At 62.4% G+C, this 22,376-nt stretch overlaps 1 protein-coding gene across 4 annotated transcripts in view; it reads right to left on the reverse strand.

The window, feature by feature from the left end:
* Piezo1 (piezo type mechanosensitive ion channel component 1 (Er blood group)) overlaps positions 1-18,105 on the reverse strand; it is a 47,474-nt gene extending 29,369 nt beyond the window's left edge. Inside the window, exon 1 of one of the 4 annotated variants that reach the window (XR_013154567.1) lies at positions 4,281-4,474. Coding sequence is in view for 3 of the 4 variants with exons in the window: in XM_077105916.1 (XP_076962031.1) it covers positions 4,281-4,428 (148 nt within the window). In the remaining variant the exon portion in view is untranslated. Of the gene's footprint in view, positions 1-4,280; positions 4,497-17,755 lie in introns of those variants that run through there. The other 3 variants (XM_076837454.2, XM_077105916.1, XM_077105917.1) reach the window with 3 other exon arrangements.
* Between the last annotated feature and the right edge of the window lie 4,271 nt (positions 18,106-22,376).

Below are 22,376 nucleotides of genomic sequence, written 5' to 3' on the forward strand. Positions count from 1 at the left end.
GCAGATCCAACTTGTGGTCTGTTCCGAGGCCTCACTCTGGGCCTCTTGTCTGCCCAACCTTGGCCTTCTGCTCTCCAGCCAGAGCCAAGTGAGGGGCTCCTGCCCCCAGAGGCCCACAGCAGCTCACATGACCGCCTTCTCCTCTGGCCCGGAGATGCACAGCCCACACTGCTGCCTGAAATGTGGCCATGGAGTGACGGGACAGAGCGGGCAGCCCTGGCACCCCAAGCCACAGCTCAGGAACGACCCCCATGTCCCCCAGCAGAGTTTGGGCAGTGCCACATGCACTGGGACCCAGCGTGTGCCCGGACCTGCCCTGCAGATGGCCATGGCTCATGCCCAGTCACCAGGGACAAACCCCACCTCTGCTTGGCCACTGAGAGTCACACTGTCATTCACCAGTGCCCAACACACCGGGGTGGGCAACAGGCAGCCACCTCTGGGGTGCAAGGGTGCAGTGCCAGCCACAGAGCAGAGCACCCACTGTGGTCCCTACTGGAGGAAAGCCACCGCAGCCTCGGCCTTGGTCCTGCACACGCGCATGCACACCCACACCGGTCGGGCTGGACGGGACTCTGCCGAGCTCCAGGGAGGGCCTGGGTCCCACAGGAACCTTTTCGTGCCTCACTGGACTGTGAACAAGTGAACTGTCGGAGGAAGGAGCCCAGATGGAGGTGGTCAAGTGGGTACACTGCCCAGGACACGGGAGACTAGATCCCAGGCCTCAGTCAGCACCTGCTGAACTCTGCCTTCTCCTGCTGACAGTGGATGGGGCCCAGGGACAACCAGAGTCTCAAATCATAGCTGCCAGATTTGGGGGCCTGGTCCAGGCCCTGGCCACACTCCGCGGCTCCCTCCAACTCTCAGGGGGCACTCAGCCTAACGTGGGCTGAGCCAGACAGCCATGAACACTTCAGGGCAGGCTTCTGCCAGCGGGTGGGGCGAGCAGAGCGGAGCAGGAAGAGGGCAGACGTGGCACAGGGAGCTCCAGCAGCGGCCAGCTCTTCCCGGCTCCTTGCTGGAGCTGAGGTCAGGCCAGTGGCCACACTTGTGCCCTGCCCTCCCGCAGGAGGCACAGACAAAAGAGAGGAGGCTGGAAGGCTTGGACCGGCCCTGCCTTGCTGCAGAGGGGTGTGAGGTCTGCAGCAGGCACAGAAGCCGGCCTGCCAGGGCATGTCCCAGCCTTGAGGAACTGCCTGGGTCAGGGCCAGCCCAGGCAGTGTGGCCGTGGACAGCCAGCAGAGGTGGAGCTGCGGGGAAAGGGGCTGGGGACCGGGGACTTCTGCAGGAAGGACGGTGTTGGAGGGAGCACTTCCCACTTCACAAAGCGAGGGCCCGGGAACACGGCAGAGAGCACGGACTGTGGGAGGGGAGGCTGCCGGGTCACGTGGGGACTCGGCGGGCAACAGACAGGAAACAGTCTTACCTACTTGGAGCCCCGCCAAGCAGCCCAGGGCCCCGAAGCGCTTTCGGAGCATTTAATTAGCCAAGTGTCCAGGTTTAACTAGCACGGTGTCCAGGAAACGCGGTTTTATGCCTCATCTGACCTGCACGAGGCAGGTCACCAACAGCCGGGCTTCCTCCCCACACAGGGGTATCATGAAGCCAGAGTGGCCAAGGCTGAGGGTGGCCTGATGGCCACTGTGGGTTGGGCACAGAGGGATCCCCCAAGAGCAAAGGACCCATGAACATCTACCATGTCCTCTTGCTTGAACCCACTGGACTGGACAGCCAGGTCCCTCCCCGCTACACTCAGCCCATGGTGACTCCCCAGAAGGGTTGCAGGACAGTAGGGGGCCAGCTGCAGATAAGGTGGCCTTGCAGGGAACAAAGGGACAGCAGGCCCCAACACATGGCCATATAGGGGGGCAAGAGGGACGGTCACTGGCCAGGAAGCAGGTACAGTCTGTAGGGCCCAATGGGCGTGAGCCGGGGGCGATTCCTGTGTAGGAGGCAGCTCCCCAGTGGTGACAGGGGCGTGCCTGAGCAGCTGTCCCAGCTTCCAGCCCAGAGGTGCTGGACTGCCCAGCTCTGTGGAGAGTGGCTCCTGCCCCTCCGGGGGCATCAGCAGGGGCCATTCACAGGCCTTGACCAGCGGTTCCCCCATGTGGCAAGCATCCTGCGGGCCAGGCAGGCCCAGGTGGGCAGGGATGCATGTTTGGTGCTTAGGACTTGGGGATGAGACAAGGACACCCCAAAGCCCCCGTGGGGGACCAAGCTGGTCCTGCCGGTCAGCTCAGCCCTCCCATAGCCTCTCCAGTGTCCTGCTGCCCTTCCCTGAAAAGGACCACAGCCCATGGAGGCCTCAGTATTCACTCTGAGCAACATGGAGGAGGAGGGATGGATTCCAGGGCACGGGAGGGCGGCATTCCACGCCAGCCCCCGGACCTCCTCCAGTCCAGCCTTGCAGGAAGGAGGTAGCAGGCTTATCTGGGCGGCCATCCGGGCAGCACAGGTAAATAGGCCGGCGGGGGTAGGGGCAGGGCCCCAGGAAGAACCGCCCAGAAGTCCCCAGCACTGGAAAGGGAACTGGGCCAGCAGAGCCACCGGGGGCCCAGGGGGCTGGGCCAGGAGGGACTCCATGCCCTGCTCACGGTGACACCTGAGGGCCAGTCCCAGACCCAGTCTCTGCCTTCAGCTATCATACCATCCCTGGGGCCTGCAAGGGGCACTCAGGCAGTAAGCCCTGTCCACTGTCCTCGCCTGACCCACAGGTCACTGCCCTCCAGATCGTGGCCAGTTTGGACCCCCAGGGGTCCCTACAGCCTGAAGGAAAGGGAACTTCTTGGGAAGCTCTCAGCTGAGCGGAAACAGACCCCGTAAGCCTGTCACGGCCAGGTGACTCTCCAGTCACGCAGGGCGGCAGAAGCCAGGGCCAAGCGCCCAGCAAGCCCTTCAGGGTGGAGACTTCTACTGCATCATTGGCCAGCCGGGGAAACTGAGGCACGAGGGTGCAGGTGTGGACGTCAGGGCCTCTCACAGCCTGGCCTGCTGTCCTGCACATGGCCCCACCTGGACCTGGATGGGAAGAGCTGTCCAGCCGCAGCCCACCAGCAGTGTGCAGACGGCTCCCCCTGGCTCCCTCCTGGGAGCAAGCTGACCCGAACACACACATGCCCACCTGGACCCCGGGCTCCTGACAGTGGCTGCCAGAGCCCCCGAGGCGGGGATCAGAGGAGCCCTCGACACACGACAGGCAAGGCCGGGGTGCAGAGCCAGGTGACACAGTTCCTGGTTAAGTGGTCCTGTCCTGTGCCCAGCTGGTGAGCTGGCAGCCAAGGAGGAAGCCACATGGGAGCGGCCACATGGGAGCGGCCACCTCGGGCAGGCAGTGGGCCCTGTCAGCTCAGTCACAGCCCCATCTGGGACCCAGGTTCCCTGGAGGGGTTCCTCGGTGGACAAGGTGGCCTAAGGCAGGGCAAAGCCAGCTTTAGGCAGGAGGCAAGCCCCTGCTACCCCTCTGTGGCCTTCTGTCTCTTCATCTAAAAAGTGGGGGCTTGGGGAGAGGTGTGCTGGATGCCCCACCTCGTCATCGGGAGTCCTTGACCAGCCGAGTCTTGGACTGTGCAGGGCAGGTCACAGTTGGTGACGTCTCTAGACTGGACAGCACATTCCAGAGGCCTCCAGGACACACTGATTAGCATGAAGGATTGGCACCAGGCTGTGTCAACAGAGTTGCTCAGCGACCTGGAGCCACCACCCCCAGCATTCCTGGCTGATTGAGATGGCAGGACCTGACAGGGACAGCTCTGTCCCAGGTACCTGGAGACACAGGAAAATGCCAGCTGCCAGCCTCCCCCAGACCCACCTCTTCTGAGGCTGCTGAGTCTGGCCCACCAGGCCCCTCTCATAGGCAGACACACCAGGCTGGTGCCGGGCAGAGGGGGCCCTCCGCACCCTGACAGCAGGACCCTGGAGCTCAGGCCCTGTGCACCTCACTCCTAGGGAGGCCAGCTCTCGGCCTCCATGCTCCACCTCAGGACACCCAGCCTTGGGGACACGGGAGAGACCACCAGAACTCTGGCCTCAGGCACCTGTACACTCCAGTGGGCACCTAGCCCCTACAGCAGACAAGCCCTGGGCATCAGTCAGGGTGGGGTCCAGACCTGCCACAGGACCCCAAATAACAAGTACAGCTGCCCCTTGAGATCTGTGAAAGACTGGCCCCCGGACCCCATGGATAGCCACCCCGGGTGCACGGGAGCCTTCTAGCAGACGGTATATCTGCATCAACCACACACCCTCCCGGGCACTGCAGTCCCCTCTGGGTGTCATATCACCTGACCCAATGTCAGCGACAGCTGTCACCACGCATTGTTTCGGGAAGCCAGAGTTCAGGGCACATGGCCACATGTGAGCGAGATACAGGGCTGGACAGGGCTGGAGGGGGCTGGACAGGGTGGCCGCGCGCTGTCCACTCCCAGGCATGCAGCATGATGTTCTGAGCACGCAAATTAAACTTCTGTTTCTTGGAACTTCCCAGAATTTCCCTCATGTTTTGGTCCGAGGTTGGTGGAACCCTCAGGGCAGACCCTGTGGTGGTAAAGCGGTGATGGAGGGCAGGCCCAGTCCCGCCTCGGCTCCCTGACTGGGCAGGGACCCCTATGGGGGGCGTCAGAGCCAAGGCCCTGCCGCGGGGTGGGCCTGACACAGGGGACCTGACCTTCAGCAGCGTCACTGTCTCAGGCTCACCCCCACCTGCTGCAGACGCGCCCCCCATGGAGACATGGACTCGGAAACCCCCCTTGGGAGGAGAAGCAGGTGGCAGGCCACACAACCAGCCATCAAAATCTACCTGCACAACCAGCTAGATGTGGACGTCATGCCGGAGCCGCGCGGAGGGTGCCTCCCTAACATGACAGCTCATGGCAGGCGCACGGAGGCTGGCCACCACCCTTGGGCTCTCCAGCTGTGGCCTTGGTTCAGCCCCGTGTCTCCCCAGGGGATAGACACTGGTGTCCACTAAGGATGACCGTCAGCACTTGTCCTGGAGGAGATAGACTCTGCTGCTGGAGTGTGCTCACTGCCACCCTTTGGGCCAGGGCTACCTGGCATGGACAGCTCCAGCTGCCCATGCCCCTCAGCAGCGCCAGGCCAGGATGCAACACTGGGTGCTGACTCAGGGTCCCCTCCCCATGACTCACCCAGCCTGTCAGCCGGTCCGGTAGGACCTGTGCAAGCTGCCCCAGGACCTGGTCACAAGCTGGTCCTGCTCGAGGGCCTTCCTGAGAAGGAATGCCACCTGGCTGCCTCCCTGGTGGGCCAAGCAGAAGGGAGGTCTCTGCCCTCCGGGGGAAGTCCGGCAGGGAGTGGCTACAGGCAGTTCCCTGGTTCGGCAGCCTTCAGAGCCCTGACCCAGGGTTGAGGGTGCTGGGCAGGGCTCCGCCCACCTCAGGTGGCACAGTCCAGCTGCGTACGGCATCTGGCCCACCTGGCTTGGTTTCCCTTTGTTAAATGGGGGTGATTCTGGGGTATCCCAGCTCAAGGACTATCTGCTGCCCCAGGGACACTGCCCAAGAAGGTGCTCCGGGAGTGTGTGCAGAGCTGGAGAGTCAGGGCCAGCCACCCCTGGGGCCACCTGGGCTGGGGAACCCCACACACCACCTCTGACTGGGATGCGGGAGCTGGGGTCCCACCCTGGGGCTGGCCACCAAGTGCCCAAGGTGGGTCAGACACCACCATGGCAGATGCTGGTCAGCTCTGGGGGCTCCCAGAAGGGCCCCCGCAGCTGCCCCACGGAGCCAGCACAGCATCTCCTGGAGCTCCCGGCCGGCCGGCCACCCTGCCCACTTCCGCCTGTGGGCCCGTCTCTTACAGTAAACGCCTGTTTCTCTGGACACAGGCGGGCAAAGCTCGAAGGGCAACCACTGCCCAGCACCAACAGGAAGCCCGAGAGCCAGGCCAGACCCAGGCTGCTCCGAAGAGCTGTGTGTCCACTGTGCTGGGAGCACTGGGGCAGCCGGGGCCCCCCACGTACTGTGGAAACAACCACTCAGGAAGTGACCAAGGGAAAGTCAACACCACTGGCTCCCAACAACCAGCCTGGCAGCTCAGCCTGGCGCCCCGGGACAGAGGGCACGGCCGGGCAGCCACCTCCCTGGGCCCCGCAGGCCTCGGCTTCCCTTCTGTGAAAGGTCTCTGGCTGGCTCTGTGCCCCCGGCCATCCTTCCTATCAACAGGCCCCCTGAGTGGACAAGGGGAGCTGCGGCTGATCTCTCCCTTCCCAGAGACCCCTTCCTGGAAGGCCATTCTGACTCTGCAGCTTCACCCCCTGGTGTCTGGGCAGGTCCAGGTGCCCCCAGACAGGAGCCGAAGCCCAGCTCGCACCCGTGGGCAGAGCCACCTCCGCCTCCGTCCTGCCTCACTTCCCAGCAGCTGGACACCCCGCTCCAGCTTCTCCTCTTACAGCCCCCTCTCAGCAGGCCCTGCACAGGCAGGAAGAGCCATGTCACTCTGTCACCTAAGGAGAGGCACCACTGCTGTCACAGTACAGAGGAGGAACTGCGCCCCAGCAAGCCCCCATAGGCCACACCAGGGTCACACAGCAGGGGCCACAGAGCCACGCCACGGAGCCACGCCACTGGGGTCTGCCCTGCCTGCCTCACCCCCCTGCAGGGTTCAGAGAAACAGGGACCAGGGAGCCTCAGACTCAGTCCCCACTGGCCCCTCTCTGCAGGCCTCAATACACCCAGTCTTCCCAGTTGGCCAGGACTGACCCCTCCCGCGGCCCCCACAGGTTTTCGGAGGGAGCCAGGCTCCTCTGGGCTCTGTGCCTAGGTCTGCCCACAGAGCCCCAGGAGCAGCAGCCTGCAGGGACCCACTAGCCCCAGTGCATGTGGACTCCTGGGAGGGGCAGGGCCCTGAGGTCCAAGCAGGGGCTGGGCTCTGGCTCTGCCTGCTCCCCTCCTCGGTGCCAATTTGGCCCCGGGACCATGGTGAAGGTCCCCACAGAGGATCCCTGGCTCCTGGCAAGGCAATCAGCTCCCCAGCTGGGAGCAGAAGCAGATCAAGTAGCCACTTAAGAGCAGAGAGCCTTGTTCCCTACACAGTGGAGGAGGGTGGACACAGGGACGGTCCTGCCAAGGGCTATACGTCCAGTTCCTGGAAAAAGAGGAGTGAGAAAAGTGACGGCAGCGGCCTCTTCCCCGCCACATCCTGTTTTTATGGAAAACTAATCTGATTCCAAACAGCGGAGCAAGCGACAGACGTCCTCAGGGTCCCCGGGGGCCACAGGGTGAGGGCTCCTTGGTCCAGCGTGGCCGAGCACTGCCTCCCCCCAGTCTGGTCCCTCGAGACCAAGAGCCTCCATCTCCGCCTCGTCCATCCCCCCGGGGGACGGCCGGGGATCGATGGGCCCCTTCCTGGAAGCAAGGACTGGACTGGGTCTGGTCCACCGGCCTCCCCAGCCCAGCCAGCCCCGCCCTGCGCAGCCGGGGAAAGCCTGCACAAAGGCAGCCCTCGCTCAGGGGGCTGCTGCCCACAGGGGACAGGTCACACAGCGCTAGAGACGCCGTGTGCTCCAGAGCCGGTCCTGGCCCGGCAGCACCCGGCTGCAGCAGCTGGTCCCACCTGCACAGCTGCACGGCCTCTCTGACCCTCAGTCTCCTCATCTGTAAGTGGGGACACCGGCCCTCTGGCTAGGCCAGCCACCTCTCTCCCAACAAAGGCCACCACTCAGTCCTCCCACAGCCCGACACACACAGAGCCCACAGGGCCCAGAACCAGTTGCGGGTGCCGGCAGCCACAGGATGGCCCACGTGTGCTCCCACCAGCTGCCCAGGGCCTCTGAGGCCAGCTGCCCCCACTCTCTGTGACCGGCCACTCTGCCCAGGGTCAGGCCCTGGTAGCGACACTCTCTAGCTGTGGACGTGGGAACTCTCTGGACTCTCGCCTGTGGCAGGCCAATGGTAGCAGCTGCTTCTAAGGACCCGAGGACAGTGGGGGAAGGTCCAGTGGAGGGCCTGCCATGGTCAGGGCCTCAGGGGACGTGGCTGCAGTGGGCACCGGGCCTCGCTCCTTCCACCAGCAACTCCCACCCCACCCAGGAGCAGCAACCTGCCACAGCAAACGGAGTCTGCCAGGAAGTGTCCAGCTGAGGCTGCTGGGCAGCGTCCTCCCTTGCGAGGGCTCCCGAATGTCCACTCAGGTGGCCCTTCCAGTCAAGGGTGGGAGGGGCTGATGCCACTGCAGTGACATGGCTGCTGGCAGCCTGGACCCCGTGCCCAGCAGCCCAAGTGGACACTTGGTGTCTCGTGACCGCCAGCCCGCTGCAGCCCGCGCAGTCATCCTCAGCAGGGCCCAGGCTCCTGTCTGGGCAGCAGAGCCACAGGCTGGACTCAGATCGGGCTGTTGTGAGCTGCGGGACGTCACAGAGACTCTGGAGAGGGCCTCGCCCGGGAGGCGCTGAAGCCCTGGAGGGCAGGAGCACATGGCAGCCACCGGGTCCCAGGCACCACTTCCCCGGTGGCTTCCCCTGGCTGCCTGTGACAGGTGGCCACAGGGGCCCAAGATGAGGACGGGGGTGAGGTCAGGTGGAGCCGCAGCCCCAGCGCACACCACGCTCTGTTCCGCCACGTTCTGTTCCGCAAGGTGTCTGCACCTGCATCACGCAGAGGGCGTCTCTCAGAGCCATGGGCCAAGCCGGGCGGCTGCTAATCTTGCAACCAGAGATAAAAAAAGAAAATAAACCTGGGGCGGGCGGGAAAGTCCCCACCAAGAACAGTTATGGGGCTGGACCTGCCTTGCCAGGCACCAGCTAGGAGCTCTGTCCCCCTGCCCAGTGAGGGCCACCTACCTGTCATGTCCCACTTTTAAACTCTCTCTGAGGGTTCAAGGATGGATCAGAAAGGCTATGTAAGTCCCCCAAAACTTACAGCAGCAGAGCTGGGACTCAGCCATGTCTGAAAGTAGGAGGCTGGGAAGGAGAGACCTAAGCCAGCCCGGGTTGTGCCCATCCTGTTGCCCACGCCCCAGGCCTGCTGTCCCGCCAGGCTCAGGGAGAACAGCTTCCTAACCAAGGTCCTCAACTACAACACCATGGTGCCACCAGACACCACTGCCTGGCTTTCAGGCAGCACAGTCCAGTCAGGGCCGCCACTCGGAACACAGTCCCAAGAGAAATGCCCCTGGGTCACAAATGACCACCCGTAAGCACAGGGCCCTGAGTGTCCTGTGGCCGGGTGGCCTCTGCCCATGCCCACATCAGGAGGCCTGGTCCTTGGGCAGGGGGACTGGACACCCCAGGGCTGTACCTGCAGAGTCGGTCGCCAGGGCCCCAGCCTCTCAGATGCCCTCTGCCGCCCCAGGCACCTCCCACCCAGCTCCACCCAGGTCCCTCCCCTCAGGCAGGAGGTCCTGAGGTCACTCAGACAGGTGCACTTGCTCCTCGGTCACTGGCCAGAGCGCCACTCAGGGTCTAGGCTGGCGTGTGACACAGGCGTCCCAGATCAGCAGCACAGAGGCTCGGCACCCGGCAGAGCAGGGCGGGCACGCAGAGCTTCGTGGAAGAGCCCGGGGCGGGACACGGAGACCTCAAGGGGCAGGGTGGGAGGCTGGGATAGCAGCTGGGGCCTCCCCACCAGTCACAGCTGATGGTCCCAGACTCTAAGGGCCAGAGCTGAGTGGGCAGGGGTTGCTGAGTGGACCAGAGCAGCGGAGAGTGGGCCAGGAGGAGACGGCCCACCTCCCCTGCTGGTGTCCACCCAGGCCGTCTTGGAAATGGGGTCCAGAGCAGTCCACTTATGCCTGATCCCACTCGCCGCGTGTCCTCCAGCGTCCAAACCCACCAGAGCCACCTCGAGGGGCCCCCCCACTCGCTGGAAGCCACCCCATTTCACAAGATGAGGAAACTGAGGCAGAAGGCCCCTTCGCAGAGGCCACAGAACAAAGAGGCCAGGGAACACATGCCGCTCTGGAGGGCTGCCCCCACGGGGTCCACGTCTGGCCCTGTGGAGCGTCCCTTAGATGCCGTCACCCCTGACCAACAGCTCCTGCAGGGCCCCCAACCCTGTGGCACTGCTGGCCTCCTCCCCCACCCCTGACCTCTGGAGATTGGGGCCTATCCAGACGCCCTCTCCCCTGGCCGGGAAGGTCTGTGTCCGCTGATAAGGTCTGGAACGTGGTCCCCAGCAGTGCGGAATGCGTCACCAGGCAGGGATGGGCTGCGTGACCTGGAAGCTGGGGCCACGCCCACTTGTCACCTCCCCGGCCTTGCTGGCCTTCCTTCCCACCCACAGGATGGTGGCTCCCAGCGGGGCCTGCCCACCAGGACAAGGCAGGCTGGAGAACACACCATGACCACCGCCGCAGCCCGGAAGCCGCAGGCAGGGCAGGATCCCCAGGCTGGCTTGGCCCCGAGCATCCAGGAGCAGGCCCAGCGGCCCCCACTCGTGCAGTGGAGGACAAAGGGACAGGCTTCACTGGACAGTGGGGGACTGGTGGGTCCTGGGAGACCCCCCCACTTGGGGCCTGACTGTCCCACAGGAGGACAGCAGAGCTCATCTGTGCACCAGGAGGCGATGGCGGCCAGGGGCCTCTTGGCCCACAAGGGCCCTCCAGAGAGTCCACGAGAGCAAAGCCGAGTGCCCGGTGCAGGGTGCAAACCAGGATGCAGCAGGGGACGGCCAGGAGAACCAGGCAGTGGACCAGGACGGTCTCCCCGAGGCCTGGGACAAGGACAGTGGTGGGTCAGGGAGCCTGCGGTCGGTCACTCTGCTTCATCCAACAGACTTCTACAGAGGCCCCCAGGAGGCCGCACTAAAGGGGGGCGGACGCCATCATGCGTGTGACACCCAGGAGAAGAACAGCTGAGAAGGGGTCAGCTGGAGGCCATGTTGGGCTGCGGGTGGAAGGCCGAGCAGGATCGGGTTGGTGGACGGGGAGGAGGACTGAGCAGAGGGTACTCTGCGGAGAAGTGGACATCTGGACAGTAGCCAGGCGAGTTAGCCCGATGTCATCTGAGCTAAAAGTGCCTGATCCTTAAATGACACCATTAAGATCAGACAGGCAGAGGCCACACCTGTCCCCCAGCCATCGGAGCTGGAGGCAGAAGGATCATAAGCCTGAGGCCAGGCTGGGCAACTGAGAGAGGCCCCATCCCAAAATGAAAAATAAGGGCTGGGGTGGAGCCCACAGGTGGAGCACTCCTGGGTTCCATCCCTGATGCCAAAAACAGGTCCGAGAGGGAAGCCGGGCAGGTGGCTGGCGCAGGGGCTGATAGAGCCAAAAAACAAAGACCAACGGCCCATTTTGAAATCAGCTGGAAGACCTAAGAGACAACACGGTCAGTAAGAAAGGGAGACACACCAGCCGCAGGACAGACCCGGCCAGGCCCCCTCACCACCAACCTGCTGGTGGACGTGGCCCCGGGTGGCATGCCTCATGGCAACACCTGTGGCTGTGGCACCTGGGGTCACACACCCCTCTGACCCAGCAAGCCACTGAGGTGTGCCTGCGTCCACTGACCTCAGGATGCTGAAGAGGCCGAGAATGAAGACCCACACCGTGGGTCAGTGGCCCATCTGGACATGATACAGCTGCCTGCTGTGGGAACAGCAGGCACTGGAAAGGGGCTGCAGATCTGCACCCAAGTGACCGGTCACTGGAGGGGCAGTCAGACAATGGCAGAGGTGAAGAGGACGAGACCCAGCCATGGTGCCTGGCTCCACCTGGATAGGCGGGGTGAAGCTGGGGAGCTGTGACCCCAGGTTGTGCCGTCCACAGCAGCTCAAGACCTGTGCCTGAGCTCATGCCGAGGCCGGCCAGGCTGCAGTGCACCCACCTGCCCACAGGGCAGCCTGGGCAATCAGGCCACCCTCTGACCCACTTTTTATGCACAAGAACACAGCCTCCCCAGAGGCACCAAGCCAGGCACTCACGGGCCTCGTGCCATGGCAGCCATCAGTGTGGCGCCCAACAAGGGCAAAGGAAATTGGAAAACAGCAAGAGCCGTTCGGCGAGGTGGAGTGGGCGATGTCACACTGGTGTGTGTTGAACAGTGTTCTAACCTTAGCCAGAAATCAGATACGGGGCGGGGGGACCCTACCTGGTGCTGCCCACTTGACCCGCAGACCCGGGGGCTACCCGGAGGTGAGAGAGCAGCCCATGGCCTGCTCCCCAGAAGGCTGCCCGCCAGGACCCACGCCTGGACTTCTCTGCTCTGCCGCAGTGTCCCGTCAGCATCGGCACTGTGCCTCTGCTTCTGTCCCTGGGGACTCCCAGGAAGGGTGACCAAGGCAGGTGGCTCTAGAGGCACAGGAGGGGAGAGGAATGCAAAGGAAGGGTGGACCCACCACACTGGCACCACTGGTGTCACGGGGTGCCACCTGCACTGTCCAACTGTCCTCCCAGCTGCAAGACTTGGCCTGGGACGGAGGCCCAGCCCCAGCCCCAGCCCCAGCCCCAGCCCCAGCCCCTGCCCCTGCCCCTTCCTGATCTCAAAGTCTGCAGCCCATTTTAGCTGCCCGTTCAATGGCAAAGGAAACCACAGGAGGCTGCGGCGGTCACTGTCCTCTGTAGCCTGACCCAGGGAAGGAGAAGTGGCCCCAACTATATATACTCCCAGCCCGGTAAACAGCCACACCGAACCCGGCTGGCCCGTTAGAGGGAACCTAAAATACCCCCTATAATTATGTCATTAAAACACACCAGAAAAACTGACCCGCCCCACTCAGCAGAGGCTCCTGACCAGCCTAAGGAGCTGGGAGCTTGGGCATATCAGTCCAGGGGCTAGTGTCACCAGAGGAGGACTGGCCAGACAGCTGCCCTGGGCCCATCACACAGGGAGCTGGTACTGCATGGCGGGGCTCACTGCCCTGGGGTGGCCAGGTTCCAGCATATAAAGTGGCCACCTGAGCATGGCCTCAGGTCCTCACGCACAAATGAGACAGTCACCCTGGGACCCAGCGTCCACCCCAGAGAAACAAATATGCTCTTCAGCAAAACGAAAGCAGAACGGCCCAACCCACAGGCCGGGCGAGTCGGCGTCCACAAGGCGGCCAACAATGGCGGGTGTTTGACCTTGAAAGAAAAGACCGCGAAGGCAGGGACAGGCCTGCAGCCGGCCCCAATCCCAAACAGACGGGTGGGAGATTCCGTAACGAACGTCCCATAGGCTTTCCTGACCTCTATGGCAGTGCGCTGTCACGAGGGCTCCGTCTTCTGGCCAGTTACCGGGGGTGATCTGTGTGCTGGTCACAGGACGAACCCGACCCGAGCGCGCACGCACGTCGAGGGGTCGGGTCGGGCGCAGCCAGGTGCGTGGCTCCCTGAGACTCATCTGAGTCTTCATTAGCCTCCTCTTTGAATGGCTGTCAAGCCTGGGCCAGGTTTGTGTAAACGGATGGGGAGAAGTATCTGCTGTATTTTCAAAGTAAGATGGCTCCCTGACCCTCTGTCCACCTCTCCCCAGCCTCACAGCACTCCCCTCCCACGGGTCTCCTCTGCACGCCCAAGCTGGCCTGTCTGCCTGACCACCTGCGCACCTAGTGTATGCAGGGAGGTCCATCTGCGTGGCCGGGAAGACTGTTTTAGGCTGCATTAGGGGACCCGACTTTGGATGATATTGGTAGGGACCCTGTTTGTGGTGGCGTTGTTTGGGGACCCCATTTTGGAGACAGCTGCAGTTGGTGGACAGATGCTGGGGGCTGGCAGAACACTCGGGCCAGCCCCCAGCACCACGGCCTCAGCCCAGTACCAGGTTCCTGGCACCACCCAGGGCTCCTCCCACAGACAAGGACAGGAGGACACGCAGGGGGACCTGCGTGGGTGCTGAACCACGGGCGGCGGGAGGCCCCTTCCCCTGTGCTCCCGGGAGGCCCACAGCCCGCCCCCAGGATCAGCCAGCCTTTCCCTTCTCCTGCGAGAAGCCCCAGCCCCACCCCACGCTGTTGCCTGGGCCTGACATCCACAGCCTGAGACCAGAGATCAAAGACAGCACCTTAAAGATTTCATAGTCCTTCCTCCCTCAGGGGAGGAAACTGAGGCCCAGTAAGAGGGTGAGGGCTGGCACGTTCAGAGCAGGAGAGGCCAGGCCGAGCCTCCGCCCAGGAGCACCTCCCCGCAGCCTCCTCCCCTGTCCTCCCAGCAACCTTCCACCCCAGCACCTGCAGGTGCGTCTGCAGAAGGAGGCGTGGACTCAGGGAAGGAAAGGCTTCACCCCGGGGTGTCACCTCCCCTGGGGATCTCGGGCTAGAGAGAAGACTTCCTGCAGTCCAGATTCCCGGTGCAGAGGAGGCTGTCCAGCGGCTCTGAGGCTGACGGGTTCAAAGGGTGAGAGAGGGCGAGTGTGGAAGGTGAGTGGCCCCTGCCTAGGGCGCAGGGGCAGGACAGGCCAGGGCTCCAACGGACAGGCTGCAACCCGACAGACCTCACCAGGGCCCAGCTGCCGGCCGTGACTGCCGGCCTCAGGGAGAAACACCAGCGCTCCAGCAGGCTCCAGCGGGAGGTACGGGCTCGGAGCTCCGCAAGCCGCTCAGACTGAAGCCTGGATTCCCCACCGTGAGGAAAGGTTCTCATTTCTTAAGAAAAGCACATATTTAAAAAAAAAAAAATTGACTGCCTAATTACACATTTCTACAACAGATGTGTCAAAAGGGGATGAGCTAAGGCCACGGTGGTCAGGATCTACAGGAGGGACCTGGAGGGAGGGGGCCCACCCTCCATCTCTAGCAAACGTGGTGCTGCCAGCATAGGAGGGGCCCACCCAGGAAGCAGGCTGGGGCCAGGATCAGGGGCCAGCACCTCCACCCACCCAGCAGGGATGCTTCCTCTGCAGGACTCCCCCGCTGGACCTGGCTCCCCAGCGCCGAGTGCCAGTGACCACCTTCAGGAAGACCACGGTGGTCTAGCCTCAGCTCCAGGGTCCCTGGTCCCTCCCCCAGACACGCACAATGTGTAGGCAGGCCCTCCCTGGCTCTGTCCTGTTTATTCTTCAGCCTCTTAGGCCCAGCCTGGAGGCAATGGCCTCCCCTCTGCCACACAGGAAGCTGACACTCGGCAGGAAGCCCCCAGGGCTGCAATGGGAAGTGGGACCTCGCCCGGCTCCGGAGGCCAAGTTCTGGCACTGAGACCCAAGATCCAGCCACCCACAAACACTGCTCCTCGGCAGTCCTACTAGGTCCTCTCACTGCCCAGAGCCCAGTGGAGCTGCCGGGGAGTGTGACAAGTCTCTGCTGCTGGGGGGATCAATATCAGAGAAGGATCTGTCTTCTCCGTGCCATCAGGCCTGCCCCGGTGCCATCCCCAGCGGGCTGGGTGTGCCCACCAGCCTGTGCCACCGGCGACCCGAAAGCAGAAGCCACATTGCCCAAACGCACTGCTTTCCACAGTCCGGTTGCACCACCCTGCCACTGCTGATGGCTGTGCTCTGGCTGCCCAGCTAGGCCAGGGGTCAGAGCGGTGGCCCCTTCTCCCCGTCCTTCCTCAGCCTGGCTGGAAGCTTGCTCCAGCTCTGCGTCCAGATCACCCAGGGCTCTGAGACAAGGGGTGGGGCTGCTCCAGATGACCCCAGTTCCCAGGGGAGCAGGGGCAGCTCGCTGCGGCTTCTCAGGTAGTGATCCTGTAGGGGGAGTGTCATGGGGGCTGGGTGACAGAGGATGACTCACACTCTCACCCGGCACAAGGTGACTAATCCCTCTGAAGGCCTCCTTTCCAAAATACCACAGAACCAACACTCCTCAGAGCGAAGAAGCCCTCAGAAGAGAGCCCCCATCCCACTTCCAGCCAGGCCAGCTGGACCCTGTCATCAGCTGGACAGCGGCTCCCTCAGGAGAGTCTAGAGTCTCAGGTGTCCTCAGGCAGGGCTCCTGGCTGCTCGGCGTCCCCTCCCCCAGCTACAGGCCCAGCCCATGCCCAGCACAGATCAGGTGGGGTGTGGCCTGGGCATCAGTACTTTTTCATGAAAAAACTCTATTTGGGGGCAATTTTAGGTTTAGGGAAAGTCCAGAGTTAGTCATCAATCACTTTTAAAGCTCTCCAGGTGACTAACAGCCGGGGTGGGAACCCCCAGCCGGAGAAACCTCCCAGAGCCAAAGCTTCGAGCATGGCCCACGCAGAGTGGCAAGGAGCCAGGAGGCTGCAGGCCCCTGCTGTCCGTCGGGGGACTACAGACCTGCCGCCCACCTGGCCTGGCCTTGCTGCCTGCTCCAGTGCTGTCCACAAGCTAGGGATGGATTTCACATTTCTAAGGACTGGAAAAGTATCAGAAGAATATTTCACCATGTAAAATATTTACCATCTGGCGAGTGAGGGAAAACTCCCGCCTCTGCTCAAGGACGGCCCACCCTCAGAAAGGGGCAGCCCCTTCAGGAAGAAGCCCTTCCTCCTACTCAGAGGAAGAAAAGAGAAGATACGCCTAACCCCAACTCAGCTGCTTCCAAATCAAAGTGCTGAAGTCCCAGGGGCTGCAGTGCCACAGGACAGACTCAGGTGAGCCTGCCCCTTTAAGAACGCTCCTGGGGCCAGCTGCTTCTAAACTCTGACCCTGTGCCTGCCCAGGCCACTTGATCCGGTCCTCTGGCTTTCTACAGGCACAGGGGAGAACAGGCCAGCACTGTGGGCCTCTGACCCAGCGCGCTCCTGAGCACAGTCCAGGCGGCGTGGTCCTCACAGGGCTGGCCACATTGAGGACAGCTCCAGAGCCCTCCTTTCCAACCTCAATGGCTCCCATTGATTCCTGCCTTGAACATCTCCCCACATCTGGCCACGTTTTGGTGCTGCAAATCAAAGTGCTATCTGTCCAGGCTGTGCTGGGTCCCCAGCTTTCAGGGAGCCTACCTGGTTACCTAGGACAGAGTGGACAGTGAACTCCCGGGAGGGGTGTGCGGCTAGGAGCCCCGCCACGGAGGACCAGGCTGTCCACACTGCAGACAGGCTTTCCCAAGGCCAATTGCTGTTTCTCTGTGGGTAAGCCCAGGCTTGCAGAGGGTCACATGTGGGGCGGAGCTGACCAGAAGGATTGTGGAGGGGTGAGTTCTTGGGCACTGTGCCCTGGGCAAGGCCGGGGCAAGGAGGATTGCAGAGGTGTTCTGCTAAGAAGGGGTGTGGGGGGGGGGGCACTGTGCTTTCTGGCAAGCAAGGGACAGACCAGGCTTCACACTAGAGCTCTGATGCCAGGGCAGAGCCTCCAGGGGTGGCCCTGTTCCACAGCAGGGCACAGGCCTGTCCCAGGTCCTCTGGAACTGAGCCAAAAAGGGCACGAGGAACAGGAGGAACCCTAAGTACTTTTCCAAAGCAAGGGACTGCCTCAGACGGAGCAGGGGCAGGGCCCGGGGCTGGGCCCGGGGCTGGACGTTAGTTCTGCTAGGAAAACTCCAAATTAAACAGCTCCAGGCAGGAAGGCGCCTTCTCCCAGATTGGTCAGGAAGTCGTGATGCAAGTCTGCACTTTTTTTTTTTTTTTTAACACAAAAGAGAGAAAGAGAGATTCCTACTCCCCACCCCACCACCATCGCAGCGGCCCTTCTTCTAGGGACAAACAGACCCCCTCCCCTGGGCCCTCCTCCCAGCGCCCAAACGCCAGGTCCTGGGCGCCCGCGGTGCACCTCGCCGCCGCCCTTCCACCCCTCGCCGGGCCCGCCGCGGCCGCCCGCGGTCTCATGCTTCTGGAATGCGGGCGCCCAGGGCCGCGCGTCCCGGGGAAACTCCGCGCCCTCCCGCCCGCTCGCAGCCCTAGCCCCGCGGGCCTCGCTCGGCCGCCCAGCCGGGACATGGGGAGCCGGGACGCAGCTCCGTTCTCGGTCCAGCCGCCCCCCACTCACCGGCCAGGAGCGTGCAGGGCAGCAGCAGCCAGTACAGCACGGCGCCGAGCACGTGCGGCTCCATGGGGACGGCCCAGGGTCGCGCCGCCGCGGCGCTAAGGCGAGGCGCTAGGGCGAGGCGCGGAGGCCGGGGGTCGGCGCTCCATGGCGCACAGGGCGGGTCTCCGCACGTGCCGCGCGGCGCGGCCCGGACCCCCGACTGGCCGGCCGGGACCCTCGCGCCGCCTGCTCCTCGGGCCGGGCGCGCCGCGCCCTCCGGTGCCGACGGTCGGGGCCCGAGCGCTCGGGAGTCAGCCTGCCCGCGGCGGAGCGCAGCGCGGCTCGCAGAGGCCAACTTGGGCCGGACGGCGGCTCGGTGGCTCCCGCCCTCCGCCCGCCCGCGGGCCTTTATAAGCTCGGCCCCCGCCCTCCCCGGCGTGCCCGCCTCCGCGCTTCCCCCGACGGCCGGGCGCGCCCAGGCATCCCCTCGGCTGTCCCACGCGCCCGCGCGCACACCAGCCCTCTAGGCCCCGGCTGCCGCGCAGACCCGGGACACCTCCGTCCAGAGCAAGTCCGGAGAAGACCCCCACCCTCCCGGGAACCTAGCACTGCTGGCTCAGCGTGTGTGTGCGGTGGTGGGGGGCGCTTCTCCCTGGGTGGCCCAGGGCCCGGGTGTTACAGAAAGGCTCCCTAGGGCCCGGCTTCCTTGGGCAGCACCCACGCGCAACTGCACCCCGCGTGGCCGGAGCGACTTTCGCTTTGCTCCCCAGGACGCTAGAACACAGCGCCCCCTGGGGACTGTGGGTAGTTAGAGCTCCCACCGGTTGGACTGGTGGCCCTGGGAGCTGGGATGGAGGACTCAGAATGCCTGCTGCGTCCCAGGGCTGTCTGAACTGGGCCCTGGGGACTTGTTCCAGCCACACCTGCCACCACCATGCGGTTTGGCCTTGATCCCTTTGCCATAGACAGTAGTAACTGCAGCCAGACACCTGCTTATCCCCTTGAATGGAGGAGTCGGTCCCCCGTCCAGGGTGTGCTGAGTACATCACCTGGGCCTTCTCAGTTCAGCCTTCATCTGCCCTTAAGATGGGCAGGAAAGGAGAAAGGGGAAGAGCGTAGACCCTGTCGCTGGGCTCAGGCCATGGGTCCCCAGCCCAGCTGCATTAGGAAATGAGGGAGTCTGGGGGCAAGAGCTGCAAGGACCAAGAGAGACCACCACTGAGCCTCAGGGCACAGTCAACTGATGTGAGCTGATCACAGAATCAGACCCTCCAACTTTTCCCAAAAAGCCAGAAATGCAGAACTTCATGGGAAGTCTAGGTTTCAAATCTTGACTATTTTTCTGAGACCCACTCTGTGATTTGGCCCCAAAATATTTGCTGCAAAGAGAAGGGAAGCTTCAGAACTCTGTTGTGATTTTCTTACAAATGTATCCAAAATTGTTAAAGTAGCAACAGATCAAAAAGTCTAGTCACAGGAGCTGGTGAGAAAAAGTGTATCTTTCAGAGCAGAACTATGTAGCAGTTCAACCCACCATCTAGGTATACCAATAGGAAACAGTCTCTAAGATACAACTTTACCACTGCACCAAAGCGCGCTGCCCGCCGGCCCTCTGGAGGGAAGGCCTTCCTGGAGTCACCTTCTGGGGCTGCTTTCATGATTTGCTATATGCATATTCCCCCTATTCACAGAATGCACCTAGCCAAATAAGGATGGACCCTCAGAAACAGAACTTGGCTACTTGGCCAGACAGGGAGAGGTGGGGCCAGCAGGGGCGAGGGGAGCCTGCCTGGCCCCGGCTGTCCATAGCACTCCTGCTCTGCCTCCTGCATGCCCACCAGCTGATGATGGACAGACCATTCAAACAAAGGATTGCTATTTGTCCAGTTAAAAAATCCCTGGTAGACTGTGTCCTCTTGTGCCTTGGGGGCTCCCACCAGGAACAGAGAAGAGAGACATGAGCATCCAGGTCTAGGGACTGGGCCTGGGAGCCTGACCAGGGATTGAACTCAGGGACACTCAACCACAGCACATCCCAGCCCTATTCTGTACTTTATTTAGAGATGGGGTCTCACTGAGTTGCTTAGTGCCTCACCATTGCTGAGCGATCCTCCTGCCTCAGCCACTGGGATTGCAGGCGTGAGCCACCACACCCAGCACTGGCCACTCTACTCTTCCCCTGGCAGTCATGGGTGGCATGATCACCACAGGGCTGGGGCAGCCACACCCCCTCCTCACTGTTGCACCTCCACTGTGCCCTGCACTCAGGGCCCTGAGCTGGCATCCCCAGTACATTGCCATCCCCCCAAGTCCTTCTCGTTCTCTTTGGACACCTCAGAAATTCCCTCCCCAGAGAGCCCTTCCTAACTGCCCAGGTCACCATGCTTGGGCATCTCTGTGATGGCCATGGCCTCCTGGGGTGGGACCATCTGTGGCCATGGGCCTAGAGGCTCTGGGGGCTCCTGGAGCTCTTTCAGGTCATTGCACCCCCTGGGCCAGCAAGTCACTTTCACATAGAAGGGCCCCAAAGAAGTGTGAGGTCAGGGCCTTCATTAGATGCCATTGCATGGCACTGACCACTGACCACAGCCTTGAGCCATGTTCAGTCTCTCAACAATGATGTCACCCCAGCTGCTGATTCGGTGCTCCTCCCACACCTACCACCCACCCTGCGCCTACCCAGAGCTATTTTGATGGACAGACATGATACCCACCCCATGCCCACTGTGCCCGCCTCAGAAGGGCATGAGACTGACTTTCAATCAGTGAGAGCCAATGGGTCACTCCTGGCACAGAGAACGGCCTACCCTGCTTTCCAGAGGATGCTCAGGGGTGATGGAGCAGTCGGTTGCATGTAGGGACAAACAACCAATTTCCTGACCCTGTCCATCCCTCCTGGCTCTTCTCCTGGTCACCCTGTTCCTGTGTAGCCCACCCAGCAGAGCCCAGCTGAGGAGAGTGCCCTAGCTGGGCTGGGCTGTGGCTCAGTGGCACAGCACTGGCCTGGCTTGTGCATGGCCCTGGATTTGATCCCCAGTCCTGCCAAAACCCAAACCCAAACCACGTTCCCACCATAGAGGCGGCTGGCCTGACAGGACAGACCCACAGCCAGGCACCCACATGGGGCCAGCCACTCCGATGTCTGCACATGCACTGGCCACCAGCAGGTCACCCTCACACTCAGTAGGAACCTCCCTTCCCTTCCTGTGACCTCCTGTCACGTGGCTGGACTTTAGTGGAAGACAGAGTCATGGGGAGGCACCAGGCCGCAGTCTCCCATCAGACCCCTCAGCCCCAGGATCCACCCCGCTCAGAGACTCACCTGGGGGCTTCCATCCTGCTGACCAAGGAAGGCTGCCCAGCCCTGCACGAGGGCCTGCTGCCCTACCAGCTGACCTTCAGGAGAGGCATGGCCGCACTTGAGTCCTGTCACCCCAGAGCTGAGGCCCCACAGGCCTTCTCCCTCCACCCTTCCTGGGTGCAGGGCGCACCTGAGGACTCAGCCCTCTCTCCAGCTGTGCAGGAATGCAAAGAGTCCAGGTTGGGGCTGGGCGGGGCAGGGAGCGGGAGCCAGGACCAGACCCAGAAGGCTTTGCATGGGGCTGCCACCCCTGTAGCAGCACCTCTTGTGGGCCAGGAGGGACCTGGCTCTCTCCTCTACTAGGTCCCCACCCTGTGGCACTGCCCTCTTGTCCCTGCTGGCTGGTCCACGGCCTGCTCCAGGCCTCCCTTAGCCCCTCCCATCCTTGCACAACAAGGGGTTGCAGTCACTGTGGATCTGGCAGCCACTTCCCTCCCCACCAGCCCCTGGAGGAAGTTCAAGCTCCTCAGTGGTACTCAGAGTCCTGCGTGGTCCGATGCTGTGGCCACGGTGGCCTCACAGTGATGAGGTATGTGGGGACGTGTCATGATCCTGCCTCTACAAACACCCCTTTCCAAAGATAGAGGTCCAGCCACGCCTGGCTTCTGGATTCAAGTGCCCTGGCCTGCCTCTCTTCTGGAATGTTCTCTCTCCCTCATGGCCACAAACCCTGTGTCTAGACCATCCCCACCTGGCACTGAGGCTCCTGGGACCTGCCACCATTCCCACCATTGGTTAGCTTCTGTTCCTCCAGCTGCCCACCCTGCAGACATGCCCCATCAACCCTCAATGCCTTAGAGACCTGTGCTGGGTCTCCCCACCCACGTACGGGGCCCTGAACCCAGGGGCACTGGACTACTGAGCTCTATCCCCAGCCCTTTCTATTTAATTTTATTTTTTATTCTTTTATTTTAAATTGTGTTGGTACTGGGGATAGAACCAAAGGGCACCTTACACATTCCCAACCTTTTTTTTTTTTTTTAAAGAAAGAGTGAGAGAGAGAGGGAGAGAGAGAGAGAATTTTTTTTTTAATATTTATTTTTTAGTACTCGGCGGACACAGCATCGTTGTTTATATGTGGTGCTAGGATCGAACCCAGGCCGCATGCATGCCAGGCAAGCGCGCTACCACTTGAGCCACATCCCCAGCCCCCAGCCTTTTTCTTATTATCCTGGAGGGGGCCATCCCCACTGGGAGGCTCTTGCTAAGTTGCTGAATCTAGCCTCAAATTTGTGATCCTCCTGCTTCAGACTCTGAAGTCATTGGGATTACAGGTATGTG

The sequence above is a fragment of the Callospermophilus lateralis genome, chromosome 18, assembly GCF_048772815.1.
Source record: "Callospermophilus lateralis isolate mCalLat2 chromosome 18, mCalLat2.hap1, whole genome shotgun sequence".
In the NCBI taxonomy this organism is placed as follows: domain Eukaryota; kingdom Metazoa; phylum Chordata; class Mammalia; order Rodentia; family Sciuridae; genus Callospermophilus; species Callospermophilus lateralis.